This window comes from Oryzias melastigma, linkage group LG12, assembly GCF_002922805.2.
Source record: "Oryzias melastigma strain HK-1 linkage group LG12, ASM292280v2, whole genome shotgun sequence".
NCBI lineage: Eukaryota > Metazoa > Chordata > Actinopteri > Beloniformes > Adrianichthyidae > Oryzias > Oryzias melastigma.
In genome coordinates this window covers 6284335-6301975 of record NC_050523.1, presented here as the reverse complement: position 1 = coordinate 6301975, position 17641 = coordinate 6284335, and the positions used below count along the sequence as shown (strand labels likewise).

Genomic DNA, 17641 nt, shown 5'->3' with positions numbered 1-17641 from the left:
GAAGCTCAAAAGTAGTTTAGCTTGACCAGCGACAATATGGAACTTAGATAAATCAAAAGTAACTTGTTTACATTCTCAGTTGCTATATTCTAAAAATAAAAGGTTAATAAAACATGAAGGATTTGTTTTTCTTTTTAACTCTTTTTATTTTGATTTAAAGTGTTATAAATACCAGTATGACAACAACAGAAATGACACAAAAATTAGCTGACTAAAGGAATAAAACATGCAAACATATGCCTTTAATTGTGTCACATTTAGAAATTTAAAACACAGCAGTATGCAAGTAAATGTCAAACTCACAAAAATAAATGCATATAATAGGGAGTTTTTTCAGGCTTCTGGAAGGCATAATCTCTTTAACTGTAAAGCACGGCAGTGGGAACATCATGCATAGCCCATCCGTGGTAAAGGGAATGTTTTATTGATCAAATCGAAGACTCCAATCAAACCATTGAAAATCTTCATGCTTGCATCTGAAAAACAAAACCAAAAAAGAAATCACACATATTTCTTAATCCTGTGATCTTTTGTTTTGTTTTAGTAAACCAAACTTCCTGGTCGATGCATTTTTGTAGAATGGAGAAAATAAGGTTTTAGTTATGAAATTGAAAAAAAGACACTGATAAATTGTCAGATGTGTGTCAGCATGTAGCTGTGAGGTTAAATACTAAAGAAACCTGCACACATGGACACAATATTGGTAACTTTCATAGTATTTGAAAGAAAGAAAAAAATCTGCAATCCAATTTAAAACTGACAAATGTCATAACATGTGGAAGCATATTGCATTCAATAAAAATCAAAATAAAAAAACAGGCGTTTCTTTTTTTGCTAACTTGTTTTAATAGCATTCCAAGAAAAAATGTGTCTTTTGTAATACTTTTCTGTATATTTTGAGCTAACTTTTTGTATTGCATCAAATTAAAAAATGTTTTTTATTGTAATTGTTTGTTTTTTGTAGGAACTACAAACAGGCTGGCCCCCAACCTCATTTGCTAATTAAAAAAAGACCTGCAATTAAAAAGGGTCCATGTCATAGACATGATTTGTGTCTGTTTTGTTTATATCACGATATCATCAATCTGTTTTGCTCTTCCAACTCACTTTATCCACAAAGTAAAACAAAATGTTGAAAGCCAGACTGTATTTTCTTTATTTTGTAGTTCTGTTAAAAGTTAGCACAAAAACAGATTTAAAAAAAAAAATTTTTTTACTGAATACAAAAGATTTTTTTTTTAATCTTTGTTTTTTTTTTCTTTTTTTTTATTTAAATGCAATACGCTTCTATCCAAACAAATAACATTTTAACTAAAAATCAGCTACTCAGGATCAAAACTGCTGTTAATTTTTTGTTTAATTGTCATGAAAAATAAAATAATTACACTATTCTGATCTGAAATGTGCTAAAAATTGCAAACAATAAATAAATAAATAATCAGAGAGAGAAATTCTGGATCCACAGTAAAGTGTCAGGCCCGGTTCCATACTCAAAGTCCACCACAGGAGAACTGAAGCTATCGAGAGCCTGTTGCTTTCTGCCCTCCTCATGCGCAGCAGAGACACAGAAGCCTGGGCTGCATCTCAAGGGGCAGCGTTCACTCTCATGTGTCCACTTATAGAGTTTCACCGTCACAAGCTCACAGTCGAGACAAGTTACCATTCTTTAAAAAGCAGTCATGTGTGATCAGCTGGCCTCTTTCTCATGGGGGTCGAGCCATGCATCTCCTACAACAGAAGAAAATGATGCAACTCTGCTGATGACAGAACCAAGAAGCTCCGATTTCAACAAACTTAAGTCTAAAAATAAGAGCAAAATATGCACACACAGTCATTTCTGAGGTAAACAGTGTTAGATGTAAGTCAATACTAAGTACTGTGTTACAGTAAAATAATACTTTTTTACTATATTTAAGTAGTGTAAGGCATTAATAATTCATTTTGAGTAATATTTTACTCATGAAATGTTCAGTAACTTGTGTTTTACAATTAATCTGGGATGATCACAAATTACTTTTTGCAAAATCAGGTTAAGTTTGAAGTTTTTGGAGACAAATTCTGGCTAAATTTTCAGTTTTTAGCTATACAAATACAATAAAACAAAAAAAATATTTGCTTTTTTATTGTATTATATTTGCTAATTATTCTTTTTAACTACAGCTTATATATAATATTTTTAGAGTTTTATTTTTAGACCATAGAGCAAGGATCCTTAAAGTCTGGAGTCAATCTTTGCATGTGAGCCTCGAGTTTTAAATTCCATATCTGCCACAAAAATGCAAATATAAATTAGGATACACTGAATTAAATAAACAAGCAATAAAAAATACAACATTTTGTAAAAGGAAATTAAATTTTCTTTTATTTTGAAAGTATTTAGAATAAATAACGGTAACGTACAGATAACAAATGTAATTTTTTTTGTAAAAAATAAATAAATAAATAAAAAATCTATTTTTAACCTGAAACGTGTATCCTTTGACCCAACATCAGTGCTGTAAAAGATAAGAATGAGGCATGCAGTCATTATGTTATAAAACTGGTAATTTCTTCTCTTAATAGGTAGTTAAATACCAAATTATATGCTTTTATAACTATGTTTCAGTAAATAGAACACAAATGATTAAAAAACAATTTTACACGAACGTAATTTTCTTAACTTGGTTCTAATGAATAAAAAACACGTTAAATGTTTAATCTGATTTATTTTCATCTGACCTAAATAACCTGTTGCTGAGCACGTGCGCCACGCGAAACTTTTTAGTACAGTCGGTTAGTGAAAACGTCACATTTATTGGGAAAAAAACTTCAAAAGTGTTTCAGTTTCACGCGAATCTATAGTGTCGCAAAGAAAGGGGGAAAAAAACGATTCATTATAGAAAAAAAACTCAATACCACCCACTCACCTCCAACTGGGACGACAGCTGCTCCCCCTAACGGCCAAACCGAAGATAGACTTGAAGGCCAGTACGGAAGCCGCGAACGACCAAAAATTCATTTCGCGGATGTCATATAAGGGCTTTGCAAGGTTTTATTTTTAAACTACAATTTTATAAGTTTGTTGCGTTGAAAATGTGTAGTTTATGACTTATAAATTTCAAGTAAAACTATGTTTATATTCATATTTGCAGCTGTGTTGGGAAAATTATTAATTTTTTGGTTGCAAAACATAATTTTGATTTTTAAAAAAAAGATACAAGACAACATAAACTTAAATGTATTTTTCATTCGAGCCATTTCAACGTCAAGATGATTTTAAAATGCAATATAAAATTGTTTATACTTTTTTTTATAAATTTATTGAAATCTGATTACAAAAGGAAAAATGACTAAGGATTTATTTACTGTTCAATTTAATGTGGATTTATAAGCTAACTTCTTTAGTATTGTGGAACATAAATATACTTTTTGAGATCAGTTTAGAAATTGTTTAGAAATAGTCTTTTTATTACACTGCTATAAGGCGCAGAAGTTCTGCTTTTGCTGAAATCCAATTCCACAAATCTTTCAATTTTCTGCAGTTGAGCTGATGTTATTCGTAACAAGAATTGTTTTTACACTCAAGAGGTTTATGAACATCTTTTATACACATGTATTGTACAGTAAGAAAAGAAAAAGTCTTATTTTGTTGCATTCTGGGAAATCAAAGTCCATCATGAGCTTGAAGGAGAAGGTGCATTCAGGCCGTAGAGGAGCTCCATCTGCCTCCTTTTGTCTTTGGCACGGTTGATGGTCATCTTAAATAAGCGGCAGTACAGCTCCATGGCGACCGGAGTGTCGTCATTCCCAGGCACGGGGTACGTCACCAGACTGGGGTTGCAGTTCGAGTCCACCACCCCCACTGTGGGGATGTTCATCTTGGCTGCATCTCGGATACCGACGTGCTGCTGAAAGACATTGTTGAGGGTCGACAGGAAGATGATGAGGTCGGGCAGGCGCACCCCGGGGCCGTACTGGATGTTGGCGTTGGTGAGGAGGCCGCCCTGCCAGTACCGCGTGTGCGCGTACTCTCCACAGTCTTTAGCTGTGCTCTCCACCAGGTGGCCAAACTGCCGGCGGCGACTGACGAAGAGGATGATGCCGCCTCGGTACGCTATGTGGGCTGTGAAGTTGAGGGCCAGCTGAAGGTGCTCAACGGTTTGGTCCAGATCAAAGATGTCCTGGTCCATACGGCAGCCGTAGAGATAAGGCTCCATGAGTCTAGACAGAGAAGCATTTTGGTCATCATCAGAATACTTTATATACAAAACAGCAACAGTGAAGATGTAAGAATAAAAGAAAAAAATGAAAATATTCAATGTCCTAAAAAACAGTGGAGTTGACCACAGAGGGAAAAAAAGAGAGAACAAGCTACATTTTTTCTGTTTTATTTACAATGTGGTTTCTACATGAAATTGAGTGTACAAATAAAGTTTAAAGCAGCTGCAGATATTTTACAGAGAATTAAACTAAACACTCAAAAGTGAAGAACTGGAAGAAAAAAAACAAATAAAACCCTTTTGTCTCAGGCCGGTCCATGAAAATATTGTCTGATATTAAACCTGAAAAAGGGTGGAAACTCCTGTCCTCAAAGACAACTAGCAATGATTTACTTTAAACTTTTAATCTTTAACTACAATGAACACAAACAAGCAAAATATTCCACCAAAAACAACAACAATTTTATAAATAAAGCAACATTTTAAAGTAAATAATACTTGAAAAGCTCTCAAAAATGTGACACATTTCATAATAACCTGTGAGGGATTTTTGTTACTGTTTGTGTAAATAAAGTTTTTTTTAAAAAAAAATCTGCCGAGTCACGTGACTCACAGTGTGCTTGTTCAGAAACTCAAAAAATGTTACAAACTTGTATTTAAGTCAAAATTGTTACAATTCAAGCTATTTTAAATCAAATTTATATTAAATAACAATAAAAAGATTGAATTACAAATGTCTTTTTTTTTTTAGATAAAACATAAATTCTACCAGGATTTTGAGGTCTAACTGACCTGTGTCTGCAGCCCTTTTTGTGGCCGAGATGCACCCTGGCATCAAATAGATCCTTCATCGAGAAAAGCTCCGCCACACGAAAGAAGTCCGTCTTCTCCAGGGGGATGTTGAGGATTTTCTCTGCAAGCAGAACCATCATTGTAGTTCCGACGGTCACGGAGTCTTTGAACATATTCAAAATACTCACCGACAGCACCGTCAGGTTGAGGCTGGGGGGGTGAAACCGAGGCTGCAGCGGAAACCGTCTGCCCGGCGCTTGAATACTTAGTTAGGGCACCCCGGGAGTGTCGTAACCCCAAAAGACCTGAAGAAATAGACCCATATTTTCACGTTTGTGGACCTAGCTTAGCTAAACGTTTCAGCTAATACGATGTTTGTAATAAACATTAAACTGCTGATATACAAACTGACAAACATACAGCTAAAATTAACTTTAAAAGGAGAATATTTGTTGTGTAAATCATGTAAAACGCTCACCCTTTGAGAAAGCTCGGACCGCCATGCTTAGCTCCCTGCCTCAGAAGGTCAGCAAAGTACGCAGGCGCGAAAGTAGTGAGATGTCGTAAAGTCAAAACGGTGTCGTAAAATCGATGCAAAAAATGTACTGAAAATAAAGTGAGGAATAAACATAGGTACGTGCAACTTTGTTACACAGCGTCCCCAACTGTCTCAATCAAAGATGATTATTTATTAACTTGATACGGCACCTTGGACATAACATAAAAAAGCTCCCTCAAATTAGCAATGTGTGGCCATAATTTAGTATTTTAGAAGCATAAAATTGTTTTCATTGGTACAAGCATTGAGTATGCACAAGTATTTTGTATGCAGAAGTTACTATTTAATTGGCACAAAATAACACTATGTGGCCACAAATTAGTATTTTAAATGCACAAATTACAATATTATTGTGTGGCCAGAAATGACTAAGGACACACAAATTATTCTTTTAAACACACAAAATAGCGTTTTGTGTTCAAAAATTGATATTTTCTACACACAAATTAGCATTTTTGTGAAGAAAAAAACAAGTATTTTATGTGCAGAAATCATTATTTTGTGGCCACAAATTAGTAGAATGAATCGAAGAAATTAAAATTATGATTTGTGTCCCCAAAAAGCAAATTTCTGTCTATGAAATACTAATCCGTACACCATAATGTTTCTATAAATTATTATTTTAAGCGAAAAATTTATTTTCGAAAAGTTATGTCCAGGGTTCTGTGATTTGCCATCAAAGTTGCCTTAAATTATTAGATCCGTTGTCAGTGTGTGGTAATCGAAGTTCTCAAATTTTAAAGTCTGTAGTTTCCCCTAACTTTTTTTTTTTACTTTGTGATGCCACTCATACACTTTTTATTTGAAAAGTTCTAAGTAGTAATACAATAGAGATTATTGCTTAAAAATATGAATTAATATGAAAAGCCACAATAAAAAAAATCTTTGTACTTTCTTTTTTTATGTTTAAATGTCACATAAACCTTTACATAAGTCAAGAACAGAATTTATTAACCAAAGGCAGAAATACCAAAATCAAGAAGTTGAAAACTACTAAAAGTGGAGAAGCAAATTGACCCAAAAAAATTCAACGTAACATGACGTGCAGCTTAATTATAAGTCAGTGCAACTTTTGTGACTTAACACATATTTTATTATTTTTTATTTAATTTACATTGACGCTGATCTAATTTAATGTGGAGCATGTGCAACAAAAATAGTCTTTCAACAAGTGAGCAACACAAGACAAATAAATACCAGTAGAAGTACGGAGAAATGTTTTTTTTAATTTAAACAAAGTAAAAATAAGTCTGATAAAATTTGATTTTAAAAATGACATTAAAGCAAGTTTTGTACTTTTTAAGCAACAACACAACAGTTTTGTTGAATAATTACTTCTTAAAAGCAAGAAAATAATGTAATATAACTAAAACAATAAAGAAAATGCAGACCTTTTGTCCAAAAAAGAATTTTGAATAACCAGAAGGTGGCAGTAATGGACAACAGCTGTCTCAATGCAACAACAAAAGTAGTAGAAGAATTATTCTTTCACTTTTTTTCTCTCCAACTTTATGTAAACACAACAATTAACAACCAAGATAACATTTTTTTGTGAGTATGTGGCACCAAATGCAAAATTTCTACCTAATGTTTGGGGAAAACCAAAATTATGTGAAAAAAAGAAATAAATAAAAAAAGTGAGACTGTGAAATCTGGTGAGCAGTAAATACACTCAGTTTAAGTGTCAATCAAAACAGACCTCAACTTTAAACAATAATTTAAACCTGACCTGCAAAAAAAGTGCAAAACTATTTCTTTTATAACCTGCAGATACTGGAAGAGCAACGACATCCTCAGAATGAACTCATCCCCTTCCACTTTGAAGGGTGGAGGTCTCCTTTTGTCTGCAAAGGAGAGCTATAATAAATATAAAAAAATCTCACTTTTGTCAGTTTCCTCAGAGAAAAGCTACGTACCTGCTGTCTGCAACAAACTGGAGCCTTCGTTTCACGAGTTTTAATGGAATAACCGACGGGCCTCCCTGCAAAAATATTCACAAAACTCTCATTCTAGCAATATTTATCCTTTTTTTTTTTTTTAAAGTTTCTCTCTCTTCTTATGTACCTTATTGTATTTTCTGACCGGGTAACTTCCCCTGAATTTTCTGCTTCTCTCCTCTGATGTCAGAGCTATGCACGGACTGATGCTGATGCCAGGATCTATGGCTCTGCCCAGAGACCTGGTTGAGGCAAAAAAAAATGCTCCACATGATGAACGTTCACAGAAATCCCTTTAATGCAATTTCAGCCCAGTTTCTAAAAACCTTTTTTTTAATGAGTAAAAATCAAATTTTCTTGATATGTTCACCTCTAATGACTGAAAATACAATTTATATCCCAGTAACAATAGAAGAAAATGAAAAAAATGAGATCTGCTTTTGCTCAGATTCCACTCTTTATTGGACACTTTAAAGACACAGAAAAGTATTTCTTTTAATTTGAAAGAATAATAATAAAAAAAAAAGTTTACAAATATTTACAAGAACCCTGGATATGCGCAGCATGTTCAGTGATGATTGTTTTTTTTATATAAACAAAAATAAATAGGCTTTTTTATTTTTTTCCCCACATAGAAAATGAACACACCAACATGTTTAGCAAGATAAACAAACACGAGTTTCCTGCGAAACCGTCAGATGCTCCAAGCAGCTTTGAATGAAAACCAAGCTGTAAAATAAAAATCATACAATTATCTGTGAGCAAAGAGAAGAGCATGATGGGAATTGTTCTAGAAACCATGATTTTTCTTTAAAGGGCCTGACAGGAGCGATGAGGTGATAAAAGTGCGAGCTAAGTAATAAATGTAGCACAAAAAATTGGTGTAATTGAGCAAAAATATTAGATAAATCATCAAGGGAGTTATTTGAGATTGATTTAAATTAAAAAGTGACATTTTAAATCATTAAATGCTTTTATAGTCATTTGAGGAGATAATTTATTTTAAAATAAGAGTACAAAATGCTTTAATTTACTTTTATTAACCAAGTTACATTTATAATTAGAAAATTTTACTCTTCTTTATCCCAGGTTAAAAATGAAAGCCTAATGACACAAAAATGAAGGATAAAAAGCTGAAATATTTGTATTTTTAAACAACAAATCAATTTTTGTCACTTTTTTCTGCTTTCAACTGCTTTTAATCTCCATTTATTTTCAAAGTTTGAACTCTTTTTATCCTCCAAATCTAAATATCTATTGTAATACATGAAATAATCTCCATCTGATAATTTATCCCTCCACTTTTACCCTCATTTTTTAACCACATTTATCCACTTAAACACTTTTGATTGTAAAACCTCATATTGGCCCCTAATCCCAGCATTCAAGATCAATACTGGTCCATCAGCGAATCGACTGTTTTATTAAACAAAGATCTTCTCGAAATGGTTAAACGAGTTCTGATTCTCTACATTCCTAATAAATATTATTTCTGCTCAAAAACCTATTCAACTATTGCACGTCAAGTATTTGACTTTTTCCTTCAGGTACTTCTTATGTTCGTACTACAATCAGGCTTAAAATAAAACAGGCAAACTGGTTTAACTCACATGCTGCCCTTTTTGTTTGAACAAAATAGTCAGATTTTTCCAAGTTTCTGGTTCCTTCTTTAACCAAAACTCCACCGTATTGCTCTTTTAAAGAATCGATCATATGGGTTAACTTAAGGTCACAAAACAATGGATAAATTCAAGAGGACACCACTGTACACGACTGTAGAATTGTACAAACACATAAAAAAGAAGTTTTTTTTTTAAATTCATTATATTAACAAATATTCCCTTAGAGCCTTTACATAAATAAGGAGTATGGTGGTGAGATAGCAGGCAGATCAATAAAGAAATGAACTGATAAAGTGATTCTATGGTGGAGGAATTCGGATCAGAGCGGGTACTTACAACGCGGAAAAGCCCTGCTTCTTCCCTGGATCTGTCCTGCCGTCTGATTCACAATCTGTCTCATCTATAAACTCCTCCTCCTCCTGCCTTCTGTCTGCGCTGACATCTATCTTCTTGCCTTCTGCTTTTCTGTCATTTAGCATCTGGGCTCTCTCGTTGGCCTCGCGTCTCTCCCTGCTTTGAACCTGAACGTGGTTGGTCCTGTTGGTCTCCAGCTCCACAAACACACTCTTGTCTTTGGGCACGTGCACCGTGCTGGCTTTCTCCTCGCCCACGGAGAACTGGGAGCTGTGGCCGGGCAAAAGGCCGTGTGCAAACGACATAGTCGGGTGCTGCCTGGCAGCAGAATAAAAGTTCAGAACAGGCGGTCTGACCGTGGGGTTCGCCTCCGTCTCCTTGGAGCAGGACGGCGGCGCTCTGCCGGTCTTTGATGCGAACCAAGAACCGGCTGAAGTCTGCAGTTTGGGGCTCTTGTTTTGATTGGAAAACGTAGACCCCGGAGTCCCTTTGATCTCTGAGGTGTTGATGAGAAATGGAGTCCTGCTGACGGCTTTTGTATCGAAAAGGGGGAGCCCCAAACTCTGGCGCCATTTGTTTGCCTCCGCGCTTGAGTGGGAAAGATTGGGGCTCAACACAGGCCGACCTCTTCCCGCTGTTTTGCCGGCATCGAGGGCATCCTGTTTGGTAGCGTTGGCCCTTCCTTGTTCGACTCGAGCCGCCCCGGCCCCATCTGCTGGTTCCAAAAGGCTGGGGCTGCAAGGTTGAAGAGCTCGTGGCTGAGCGCTGGTTGGAGAGATGACCGACTGCAATCGCTGAGGTTTTGTATCCGGGACCGGGAAACTAATAGATCCAAGAGGAGGACTTTTGGTTGAAACCTCAGCCAGCTGAGATTCCTGCTTAATTCCCACACCCTGGACGATAACCGTACCATTCCTCGACACATCTCCATCTTTAGCTTTCTCTGTGGTGGAGACTTTAGCTTTCTCAGCCAGAAACTTTCTGATCTCCTGCTCAATGCTATCGTCACTGTCCACAGAGCTGCTATCGTCCTTCTCTTGAGGAGGTGCTTTGACGATATGCAGAAAATCTTTCTGTGTCTCTGTTTTGCTTTGATCTGTATGCTTTTGTTGAGAAACATTCTTTTTGATCAGTCCAAGCTTGTCTTTAATCTCATCCTTTTGTTTGTGTGCTTTCGGCAAAGTGCTACACCTGGAAAAAGGCTCCGATTTTAACTTCTTTGTGGGCAGCAAGTTTCCGGACGACAGCTCTTCATCTTTGATGCCCTTCCTGGGCTTCCTCTTTAAGTCCCTGATCTTTTTCTTGGACTTCTTCTTCGTCTTGAGCAGGTCTTTTATGGCGGTGTCGAGGTCCTCGTCGCTGTCGAGGGAGCTGCTCTTGTCTCCACCTCTGTCCATTTTCTGGAGTGCAGCTATGGCTTGTGCGGCACCTCTGCAGGGAAGCTCATCCGACTCCTGCATGTCCTCAAGCAGAGACTTTTTGTTGACATCTGTTCCCGCCATTTTCTGTAGAACCTTCTGCTTTCGTCTCTGCGTTAAAGACAGCCTCTGTGGTTTCTTTTGAACTTCCGTTGCTCCTAGTTTCTCTGCTTCGATCACGGCATGTTGAGAGCCAGGGGGCTGTTTGTGCATTTGCGCCTTCTGCTCGAGAAATTTTCGGATTTCTTGTTCGATGCCATCCTCGCTGTCAATGGAACTGTCCTCGCTTTCCTGGAGCGGGCCGGTGTTGGAAAGAGGTGGCTGCTCTGAAGACTTTGTGGGGCTGCAGGAATTCATGCCTAGGCTGTGGTGGAATGGTCCTGGCATGACGGTTTTGGAGATGTCTAGTATTGCTTCAGCGCACATCAATTCTGCGGTGGTGTTAACTTTTGGAGGTGTGTAAGTTGGTGGCTCCTCAAAACGTTCTGGTCTAAAACAAAGTAGGCCGTTTCCTTTCCCCTTTGAGCTTTGGGAAAGAGTGGGTTTAGGGACAACTCCAGGCAAGGAATCACTTGAAAATGGTCTGGCCTGTTTGTCTGCTCTGCTGTGTTTCTTCTTAAGTTTGAGCTTGCTCTCTGAACTTGTGCCTCCAACTGAATGCTCCAATGACTTCTTGAGGGGTTTCTGCCTGTCCAGGAAGGGTTTCAGGACATGCTTCTCCTTTTGTTGCTCAAGCTGATAGCAGCGAATGGCTTCTTCGATCCCGTCGTCGCTTGTGGAGTCTGATTCCTCTTTGAAACTTGGTGTGGTAAAAGTTTCCCTTTGACTCTGCTGCTCCTTCTTTTCTAACTGGTATTTTTGAATTGCCTCCTCAATTCCGTCATCACTGCTCGAGTCAGTTGTGTCGTCTTCTATCTTGAATGTGACCGAGGTGTTGGTTGCTTTGTTGGAGATGCTGGTTGGATTTGAGGCTGTCTGGATTGGCTCATTGGTACTTGCGAGGTTTGTGGAAGGTTTTTTATCCAAATTGAAGTTTTCGTCCAGAGAAGCCTTGTTCTTGAGATACTTCTTTAATGGTATGGTAGTTGGGGTTGTTAAGGTCTCTGTTTTAATCATTCTTGGGATCTGGTTGCAGGAAATCAAGGGCAAGTGGCTGTCAGAGTTGTGCTTGAAAATCCCAAGAATTGGTGGATGTTGTCTTGGGATCTTGGATGGAGGAAGGAAGGTAGTATCAGCCTTGCGTTTGTGGTCATCTTTCTCCTTCAGATACTCCAGTATTGCTTCCTCAATTCCTCTGTCCACAGAGTCGTCGCTGTCTGAGTCACTGCTCACGTGGTTGTTCATGGAAGGTGGACGGGTCTGCTGGTTTTCAGGAGGACTTTTAGCTTTGGACTTCTTCTCCACATAAGATCCCACTGCAGCCACGCAGGCTTGGGTGCGACCGTCCTGTCCTGGTAGCACATTTCCCTCGATCTCGTCGCCCATGTCGAGTGAGGACTGGGTGCTCCTAAGGCTGTCTATGATCATCTGAACCTTGTCTGAGATAGGCGTGTCTCTAGTGGACAACTCCGTGTCCGAGTCATTGAAGCAAACTGGAAGGCTAAAGCCTCCAGGTGGGCCACATCTTCTCCATTCTGTTTGCGTTGCTGCGACAGGTGGTACATTCATCAAGTACATTCTAGTGAAGTGTGGTGGGGTCCTCAAACTTTGGAGTGCGGCTGCCTCCACTGACAATCACATTGTTCAACCTGAGAAGAAGACAAAGACATTTTTCTTTGTAAATTAACCAAGAAACATAATTAGATACAGACTTTTAACTCAAAATCCAACTTGTCTACAAAACAGTTTCATTTTAATTGATCTTTTCAACCATCCAAATAAAGTCAAAATTTGAAAAATGCAATTTCTCAATTTAAATCAAAGACGTCTGACCTTTGATACCCAAAATAACATTAATCTTTTAGCTGTTTAAGTCAAACTTTTGATATTGCACTACTGTGACTTTCAAAATAAAACATTATTTTTAATCTAAATGAAGACTCACCACTGCATTGGAATCAATATTAAACTGACTTGCTTGGGTTACATGCCACATGACTTGACTCTACTTTAGTTTTTGAACCTGCTTCAAACAGGAAGTCGGTGTTGCCATTTATTTTACACAAAATGTAAAATCCAACACCAATCATCTTTTAAACTATTTTAAAAGCACTCTTAGTTTTTATGATTATGCTGGTTTTAGCCAAAAAAAAAAGTGTCATTGTCTAAGACATAGTTTCTGCAGAGCAGTAGTAGTTTATTACAATTTCACCTCTTAGTTGTGGGCTGGACTGGAGTAAGCCCACCTCTATTTCCCATCATCCACCTGTTTACATGCTTTCCCACTAGCTTACAGCCCCTCAAAACCACAACCTAACATAACAGGTGCAACAAAAATGGTGAGCAACATTCGAACTTTCAAGCCGTACAGTTAGGAGCTAGGTGCTATCTTGAACAAGAAAAATTAAGACGTACATGTATCTATTCGTCTGCAAGAGGATGTATCAGAATGTAGCGGAGCAGGGAGCTTGTGGCTAACCATAGTAACTTGTACGCCAAACTTACAAGCTTTTTCAAATGGCATTTTGCATTTGCTCTTGATTCACAAGGATTTCAATAAAACTACTCTGCAATGCAATTTATATATGTTCTAAAACACCCAAAATACAACTAAAAACATTTTTATTATGATTTAGACAAAACTGTGTTTTTGTTATCTTCAACATATTCATAAAGAAAATTAGGATTCAAACTGTGTTTTTAAATATTTCTTTATTCAAATCATGGTGAATCAGGAATAGAAACACACTCCATTCTGATGCATCCCATACAAACAGAAAAATTAACGTCTTTGTTTTTCTTTTTCAACTTGGAATCTGACTCAAAACTGTACAGCTGGATAGCTCCGATATTGCTAGCCATTTTTGTTCCACCGCTAATGTTAGCTTGGGCTTGGGAGGGGCGGTAAGCTAGCGGCAGAGTGTAAACAAAGGGACAATGGGATATCAGTGCAAGATTACTCTGTGTCACTAGTTCTGCCCACAACTCGAAAGCAAATTTCTGATGCTGAACAAACTATTGTGTAGAAAATTACAGATTAAAAAAATATTTTTATGATAGATAAAAAAAAATGAGTAGGATTTTTTAAAGCTTTGTAGGATATAAGAAAGACTGTTTTGTTTTTATTAAAAATAGATGACGATAAAATATACATTTCATCTAAATTTGACGAGAAAATAAAAGCATTTTTTATTTTATTTTTTTTTTATTGTTAAAGTAATTTTGACAAATTTAAATGGCAGGGTGGTGTCCACCTCGGACTTTAAGCCCCCGTCCCTCCTCGCTGTTCCTCCGCCCCTGCAAGCCCGCCTGCCAGGTTTGCATGCAACCTGCAGAAACCGGGAGGCGGTTCAAACGCACACCATAAAAATATAAACTAACCCCAACTGATGATTAATCATTAAAATCCGCTGGAAACAGTTCAAAGTACAAATATCGAAACCAGCCGTGGACAGGAAAGCAAGAAAGAAAAAAAATGCGGAAAAAAATAACAATCTGAAGTTAGAAACGTCACTCTGTAGGGTGCCAACTTTGTCTGATATAGAATAAAGTTTTTCTACTCATGTCAGCATTCCAGGATTATATTTTACACCTTCACCAGCCGACATGTTGGTGTTGTTTGTCTGAACTCCGCGCTGGCTGCCGCAGACGCAGCTGCGGCGGCTCTGAAACCCTCTAGCGGCGCGGACCGCACCGCCGCCCGGCGTGCTTCGGTAGGAGACTCCGCAGAGCGACCATGTTTCCTCGTACCGGCCACGGCTGTCAAAACCCCGCGGTGGCTCGCTCGAAAAACGGCGAAAACCTACATTTACGTCCCAGTAGCGAGTTTTTATGAACACACGTGAGGTATATTAGATGAGAACGAGCGAGGAGTCACGATGGGGATGAGGCGAGAATCGAAAAGGCACAGGCGGGCCTCCCGGCTGCTGCAGCCCCGGCATTTTCTCCGGCGAAGAAAGCCTTTGTACACAGCCGCGGCGCTCGCTCCCAGCCGCGGCCGTTTGGGCTGAAATTCCTCCACCCCCTGTAAAAGACGACTCCGACTCACCGGGATGTGGCACCGAAACGCAGCTACCGGGAAAACCGTTCGGTTTGCGGCGGCAGTCGAAGCCGTCGAGGCGGTTCTTTTTTTTTTGGGTGTCCGTCGGCAGCTCTCGCTCCGCCTGAAGCTCTCGCGGTCGAGTCGCCCTCCTCCTCCGCTCCGAGTGCCGGGAGGACCAGCTTCCTCAAAGCAGCCCAATCAACCATGGACCCATTCAAATATGGCATCGGAAACCCGGAAAACACCGGCGCTCACATTTTCAGTCTTCAGTCTACGAGAAAGAACAAGTTGTTGTCGTTTTTTCAATAAAGTTTTGTCAAAATCACCTGCAGGAACTTAGACTCTCGATATAAGATAATAGCTTATTTTGTATGTGGACGTGTTATTGTTAGCATTAACAAAATTAATAGTTTCCTTGTTATTTTCTAGTACTTTACTGATGATTTTAGAGACCCCTTGATTTTTTTTAAATAAATTGAGACATTGAAAAAAATGAATAAAACATAACTTATAGTTCAGATTGGAATAGAACAGTATGGATGTTTTAACATTTTTTCTGACAGCGAAGTTAAAAAAATTAGAATTAAAATTGCATATCTGAGTGTGCAGACGAAAACATGGCCTTTTAAAAATGGTTGTAGCACTGACGTAGAAGCTACTATGGCAAGCCATAAGCTTCCTGGTGCGCGATGTATTCACACCAGACAAGATTCGCTGGACAGGGGTGTCGAGTTTCAATGCTAAATCAATGTACAGATGCAATCTGAGGTCCATTTCGGCAACATGTCAACCAATCAGGGCATGTGACATTTTCAGTAATTTGATCAAAGGGTAAAAAACAAAAAAAATCCAATATGGCTGCTCAATGCTTGCTTACAGCTTCTCACGACTCCAACCTATTTCCTTAACCCAGCAGAGCCGTGGAGTTACCGGAGACTATCCCGGTAACTATTTGGTGAACCATTTGGTCCTGGACAGGACGCCAGAGCTGGAGCGATCCCGCCCGCTATGCTAGCCAGCCACCCAGTGGACGGGGTAGCGAGCTAGCAAGCTCCTCTGCCCATGATCCGGCAGAGCTAGCAAGGTCTTCTGCAGGCTGCCGGTTCCTGGGCGGTACTATTGGAGCAACTCCGCCCCCTTCCCCTCCTTGTTGCTGAGAGAACTTTGTTTACATGCCGTCTCGCTAGCTTACAGCTTCTCACATCTCCAACCTAACATTAGCAGTGCAACAAAAATGGCAAGCAATTTCGGTGCCAGGACTCACTCCACCATGTCTTCCTCCGACCACCAGAGGGAGCCATCTCCTGAGTATTAACCATCTTCAGCACCTTCCTCACTACAACTCCCATCAGCCCTTCTCTGTTCCATTAAACTGTTTGCAAATGGATCCTAATGTCTCAGCCTCTTCATCACAATCAGAGCTATCCAACCATACAGTTTTGAGCCAGATTCCAGCTCAGACAAAGTAAACAAAGACGTTTATGGATCTATTTGTCTACAAAGTGGATGCATCAGAACGGAGTGGAGCAGTGGGCCCAGCATACATTCTAAGTAACAAATATGATCTTTTTCAAACAGCATTTTTTTTGACTACTCGTGATTCACAAAAAATGTATAAAGACATACTCAGAAAAGCAATTTTACGCTTAATTTGCTTTATATATCTCCCCCATGATCAGAAAAAATGCCACAAGAGCATGTTAAAAACACCAAAAATACAGTATTTATTAAATAAAGCTGCTGCTGTAGTAAAGCAGTGACTGGAATTTTGTGTATTGCAAAATACTGTAATTAGGGAGTACATTTGTGGTCAAATTAAATTTCACCCGTGACTTTCATGATCATGGCTGCTCATTTTGGTCTTCTAGATGTACCACCATATCTGTTTTCCAGATCTCTAAGCTCTGCTTGCTACCGATTACATGGATCAGGTGTGTACATTCAAACAGAATATGGAGGCACCTAATTGAGCTAATCATCAGCAAAAACGACTTGGAGAACTGGTGGATCTCAATGACTAGGAACTATAAACCCTGATCTAGATTGTCTAAAAAGTAGAAAAACGTTGGTTGAAAAAAATAAAAGTTTGAGGCTTTGCTGGAAATCATAAAACACACTTCTAAGTATGTGAAAATATATGTCACAATATTCAAAAAGATGTATCTTTAACCCTTCACACAAACACGCAAGTTTATATTAAAGATATATCAAAAATATTTTTAAAGTCAAACTATAAACACTTATTTTGGGTATAAAATCTGACTTTTGGAAATGAGAATTAGTAGAAAATATGTCTTATCTGCAACCTGCCCCCAGTGGTCTTTGGTGGAACTGCAACCTTTATCAACCATTCTGATGCTTTAGTTGTTTTCCTGACAGGTTGCTATGACGTCTGTTCCCCAGCAGATGTCCCCATTTGTTTTAGTAGGTTGAACCATTGATGCTTAGAGCCTCAGAGTCTTTTGATATTTTATCTACCCATCACTAGTTTTATTAATGCATCCTTCCACAATTATTAGATTAAAGATCCACAAAAATCCTGTTTTTAACATCCTTTTGTGGTATTTTTCTTCTAATGGAGGACAGAGATGAGAAAAAGTAAGCTCAAAACTCAATTTC

General features: G+C 38.2%; 2 protein-coding genes and 1 non-coding gene across 3 annotated transcripts; all 3 read right to left on the bottom strand.

Moving 5' to 3' along the window:
• Positions 1–1468: 1468 nt before the first annotated feature.
• Positions 1469–1596, bottom strand: LOC112136202. The gene has a single exon (XR_002917307.1). It is a non-coding gene; the product is annotated as a small nucleolar RNA SNORA17 (small nucleolar RNA).
• Positions 1597–3429: 1833 nt separating this feature from the next.
• mrps2 (mitochondrial ribosomal protein S2) lies at positions 3430–5612 on the bottom strand. Its single transcript, XM_024298636.2, has 4 exons — positions 5470–5612; positions 5180–5296; positions 4992–5112; positions 3430–4200 (listed from the first exon to the last, which is right to left on the bottom strand). Exons 1-4 carry the CDS (start codon positions 5492–5494, stop codon positions 3654–3656), a joined length of 810 nt encoding a protein of 269 aa, XP_024154404.1. The 5' UTR covers positions 5495–5612; the 3' UTR covers positions 3430–3653.
• A 1144-nt stretch (positions 5613–6756) lies between these two features.
• Positions 6757–15307, bottom strand: ppp1r26 (protein phosphatase 1, regulatory subunit 26). Its single transcript, XM_024299444.2, has 5 exons — positions 15029–15307; positions 9446–12629; positions 7615–7729; positions 7467–7531; positions 6757–7394 (listed from the first exon to the last, which is right to left on the bottom strand). Exons 2-5 carry the CDS (start codon positions 12556–12558, stop codon positions 7355–7357), a joined length of 3333 nt encoding a protein of 1110 aa, XP_024155212.1. The 5' UTR covers positions 12559–12629; positions 15029–15307; the 3' UTR covers positions 6757–7354.
• Positions 15308–17641: the final 2334 nt, after the last annotated feature.

Bases quoted from the DNA above. Each gene is read 5' to 3' on its own strand.
- mrps2 (XM_024298636.2), bottom strand. From the start codon at position 5,494: ATGGCGGTCCGAGCTTTCTCAAAGG. The intron at 5,297-5,469 runs GTGAGCGTTTTA...CTATTTCTTCAG, and splicing joins GGTCCGAGCTTTCTCAAAGG to GTCTTTTGGGGTTACGACAC. The intron at 4,201-4,991 runs GTCAGTTAGACC...TTCTCTGTCTAG, and splicing joins AAAAAGGGCTGCAGACACAG to ACTCATGGAGCCTTATCTCT.
- ppp1r26 (XM_024299444.2), bottom strand. From the start codon at position 12,558: ATGTACTTGATGAATGTACCACCTGTCGCAGCAACGCAAACAGAATGG. The intron at 7,730-9,445 runs GTAAGTACCCGC...TGCCTCAACCAG, and splicing joins AAGCAGGGCTTTTCCGCGTT to GTCTCTGGGCAGAGCCATAG. The intron at 7,395-7,466 runs GTACGTAGCTTT...TCTCCTTTGCAG, and splicing joins CAGTTTGTTGCAGACAGCAG to ACAAAAGGAGACCTCCACCC.